Here is a 4,437-nt window from a genome sequence, read left to right as displayed (position 1 = left end):
GCTCTGGACAGCAGCGACTCAGGGACTTGCAGCAGCCTTCAATTTGGCAGGAGACGGACGTGGTGAGGGGAACTTCTCTGCAGAGGTGGAGCTGCTCAGCGAAGACTGCCGGTAAACTGTCTTCTGGAAGAGTCTGTTGCTTAAGAAGACCACCAAGGAGAAAAGGCGCAACTGGAAAAGGCTAGAGGACAAGAAACCCACCTTGTTAGTACTCCCGTTAATCAAAAGTATTGTTTCAGGTATGCAACAGCTTGTTTGGCTACATTAAACTTCTAACTACAATATACAGAAAAAGTTAAGGCAACTGAAATTTCATCAAAGTATATTTGATCAAGGAAGTTTAAGATTGCAGACACATGAGCTGACCAGGCAACTAAAGAACACACTGCAGACTGAGTATGTTTCAATGGAAAAGAACTTGCCTAGCATGCATGGGGCCCTGGATTCAATCCCCAGCACTAGGAAAAAAAAATGCATTGGTCTTGCTTTAAGCATTGGGGCTCCCAGAAAAAGCACCACTTTGAGAATGAGTATAATCAAAATATATGCATGTATAGAAATACCACACTAAAGCCAGCTATAGTGGCATATGCCTATAATCCCAGCATGAGGGGGAGGCAGGAAGATTACAATTTGAAGCCCAGACCAGGCAACTCAGCAAGACCCTATCTCAGAGTAGAAGTACATGGGGCTTGGGATGTAATTTAGTGCTAAGGCCCTATGTTCAACCCCCAGTGCTGAGGAGTGTGCAGGGGGAGGGGAGGGAGAAAAAAAAAAGATCAAATAGGTCTTACAAAACTGAAATTAACTACGGATGTTTTTAAGTGCTTATATCAGATGAATTATGAGATGCTGAGGATGGAACACACTGCCGTACATACACCAGGCAAACACTTTACCACTGAATCACACTCCCAGCTGAATTGTTACTTTTTTTTTTTTTTTTAATTTTATTTTTTTGGCAGAACCAAGGATTGAACTCATTAGGCCCTTGCGCTTGCCAGGGAAGCACTTACTCCACTGAGCCATCTCCCTGGCCTTGAATTGTTATATTTTATTTTTTATTTATTTTTTTTATGTGGAACCAAGGATCGAACTCAGGCCCTTGTGCTTGCCAGGGAAGCACTTACTTATTCTGAGCCATCTCCCTGGCCCCAATTGTTACATTTTAACATACGTGTGCACATATTCACAGGAAAAGTACGGGGTATATACTGCAAGTGTTGTTCTTAAGGTTTTCTTGCAATGTAGATTAAAAGCTTATTAATATAATTGTAGCATTATAGCCCTCCCTTATACCACAAAAACCTCACTACCAGCTGATACTCACTATGCTTTCCCAGGGGTCTTTGCTTCATTGGCGCTGATGATGAATAAAGGAAAGAGGATCGAGAAGAGGCAGCCACTAAAAAAGAAAAAAATAATGAATCCTCTTCACGACAGCCATGAGTCTGGCGTAGGTCTGAGCACAGCTATCAGCCTGATGGAGCCCTGATGAGTCCGACACAGCTTCTGAGGAGACCAGAAGGTTCTTCCAAGCACCCTCGTTCAGCATTGCTCTAGGAAGCTACAGAACGAATACGGGCTAGAGGGCCGCCCGCCAAGTGGGTACGGCTGTCTGCCAAAGAGAAAACTCCGCACAGGTCTCCTGATGGTCAAGTAAGAACAGAATGCTTGGCAGAGAACCAAGCAAACAAAAGATGCTTGCTACATGACTTTTACTATTTTCTCTCAGATCTTTCTAGCCTAATTACCTGATAATATACGAGGACTGCATTGCTGTGAGGAAAGCCAAGGGCAGACCAAATCCAAAGTAGTAAGGCCAGTTCCTTTCTATGTTGGATAAGCGCTGATGCATTTCAATTCCTAAAACAAAGAAACCAATACAATTAGACTATACATTTTCTTTTAATCAAGTGACAAACTATGGTAGACAAATTAACTGAGGCTTGGGTTTTAGATACAGACCTACATGGTCAGAGCATATGACATAATTGTGCAAGTCTGACATGCTTCTATGCAAGCCAGGCGTGATAGCACGTGCCTATAATCTCAGTATTCTGGGAGGCTGAGGCAAGAGGATCCCAACTTAGAGCCTAGCCTGAGCAACCTAGGGACCTGGTGTGACCCTGTCTCAAAATAAAATGTAAAAAAGAGTACTGTGGGTACGGCTCAGAATAAAGGCCCTGGGTTCAACCTCAAACAACATTTTTAAAAAAGCTTTTATGCAAAGTTTGCAATTCAAATAATCACAATTTAAAAACAAACAGGCCAGAGACTAGGCATGGTTGTACACGCCTGTAATCCCAGCTCTTGGGAGGCTGTAAGCAGGCGGATCACTGTGTCTGATCTAGTAGTGAGACCCTGAACACCCAGTAAGACCCTTAACTAAAATACAAAAAATAAGTAAAAACAGGCTAAGTAAATTATGAATTTCACAACACCCACATCAGCATCTGTTAGGGTTTGTGTTTCAATGTACCCCCAAAGCCTCACGCAGTTATGGGGCACACTTATAGTTTATGTTGAATTCATGATCCAATGCTGGGGTTAAGGGTGTGAGTGCTACACCTGCCCTGGGCAGGTGGCCTGAATGCAACACAAGGGAGGGAGAGAGGCTTGTTCTCCATCCGTCCCTGCTCCTCCCTGTTTGTTCTTGCTATTTTGCTGTTTTCTTCAGCCCTGAACTGCTGCCCTCTGCCATGTACTACTTTGTCTGGAGCCAGCTGAGTATGGACTAAAACCTCCACAACCTGTGAGCTAAATAAACCTTTCCTCTCCACATTCTGTCCCAGCAATAAGAGAAAAGTAAGTGAGACAGCATCCTCTACAGGACTAGTCTAGCACAAAACAAGACACCAAGTCAAAAGGAGGCCATCCCGTAGGAGCCAGTTAACCCTTCTCACCCATATAACCATGACTTTATTTTTCCTTTATGTATTTGGTACAGGGTCTCACTATGCAGCTCAAACTCCTGTTTTCATCCTCCCAGTGCTAGATTTACAGGGGTGCACCACCACATCCAGACCCACTATCAGCTCAGTGTGCCCCAGGGGCGGAGCCAGCACAGCCTACGGGACAGGGGATTGAACCCTGGTCCCTGTGCTTGCCAAAGCAGGCACTTAAAGTCTGCTGAGCTATCTTGCTGGCCATACATATGTCTTTTTTAAAAGCCCCAAAATAAATGTGCTGGCTTTTGTTTAATTTCTCTAATTCAGAATAATTCATGCTGAGTAATTCAGCTCAGTTGTATCTGCATAACATTGACCACAAGAATGCTAATTTTACATTCCTACTTCCTCTTGTTTCAAAGTTCGGGGTCAAACCCACAAAGCCAAATGTAGGTGCTCTCTCACATTTGGAAGGACCAGTGAGGCTCACTCTTCCAAGATGACCTGCGAAGGACTTCAAATTTGATTTTGCCGAGGAGTAGCATTTCCAAACTGGGCTTCTGTGCCCTGGGTTCCTTGTTTTTTTGTTTTTGTTTCTGTCTTTTAGAAACAGGGTCTCCCGACGCAGTTCAGGGCGGCCTTGAGCTCATTTTGTAGGCAAGGCTGGTCTCAAACTCACAACAATCCCTTGCCTCAGCCTCCCAGTGCTGGGAGTACATGCACCATCACGCTACACTGCATTTCTTCAGACGGACCTACCTTTATTGAACCAACGATACTCGAAGCAGTACAGCGAGTAGAGAAGGGACATATGCAGCAGACTGACGAGCTGACCAACAAGGTGGATGGGAAAGAGACTCACAAACATTCCCTGAAGAACAAATACAAAAAATCGCAATTCCAAAGGTACAGAGACCCCCTAACTATTAACCCACCAATGGCCAATCATCAGTGCTGCTGAGACAGCCTCCCAGCTACTTAAATTTCTAAGCAGGAGAATGGAGAATTCCTGTAGCAGCAGAGGAAAAGAGTGAATAAATTCATGTTTCCTATAATTTTATATTTTAGTTTTTTGAGGCACGATCTTAACTATGTAGTTTATGCTGGCCTTGAACTTACTAATGTAGCCCAGACTGGCCTTGAACTGAAATCCTCCTGCCTCAGCCTCCTGGGTGCTGGGATTACAGGCATGTGCCATCACACCCAGCTTAAATTTTATATAGAAATTCTACATTTTTCTATGAAAAAAAAATTTAAAATTCATTACCACAAGCACAAGTTCCTGAGTTCAATTCCCAACACCAAAAAATTAAAAACTAAAAATAAAATTCAAAATCTCCCACAAAGAATACATACCCCAGCACAATGCAATGCACACTGCCCTTATGAGGCTCCATCTAGCGACACCTCTAAGCTGCCCTGCGCCCGCCCGGAAGGCCAGGCTCACCTGAATGAGGAAGAGCGCCTGCAGCAGAAGGTTGAAGAGCATGTCGGCGATTATCTTGCTAACGCTGGGGAATGGCTGCGGCTTCCGCCCTGACACCTC

General features: G+C 44.2%; 1 protein-coding gene across 1 annotated transcript in view; it reads right to left on the bottom strand.

Moving 5' to 3' along the window:
* Positions 1–6: 6 nt before the first annotated feature.
* Positions 7–4,437, bottom strand: part of Ei24 (EI24, autophagy associated transmembrane protein) — a 17,247-nt gene continuing 12,816 nt past the window's right edge. The window contains exons 8-12 of the mRNA XM_012516947.2: positions 4,339–4,434; positions 3,651–3,762; positions 1,755–1,866; positions 1,331–1,405; positions 7–181 (exon numbers count right to left, since the gene is read on the bottom strand). Of these exons, the coding sequence (XP_012372401.1) occupies positions 19–181; positions 1,331–1,405; positions 1,755–1,866; positions 3,651–3,762; positions 4,339–4,434 (558 nt within the window). The 3' untranslated portion in view covers positions 7–18. The remainder of the gene's footprint in view (positions 182–1,330; positions 1,406–1,754; positions 1,867–3,650; positions 3,763–4,338; positions 4,435–4,437) is intronic.

This window comes from Octodon degus, unplaced genomic scaffold (assembly GCF_000260255.1).
Source record: "Octodon degus isolate 3935 unplaced genomic scaffold, OctDeg1.0 scaffold00136, whole genome shotgun sequence".
NCBI classification, from domain to species: Eukaryota; Metazoa; Chordata; class Mammalia; order Rodentia; family Octodontidae; genus Octodon; species Octodon degus.
The sequence above is the reverse complement of the archived record's forward strand: the minus strand, read 5'-3'. Positions and strand labels throughout refer to the sequence as shown.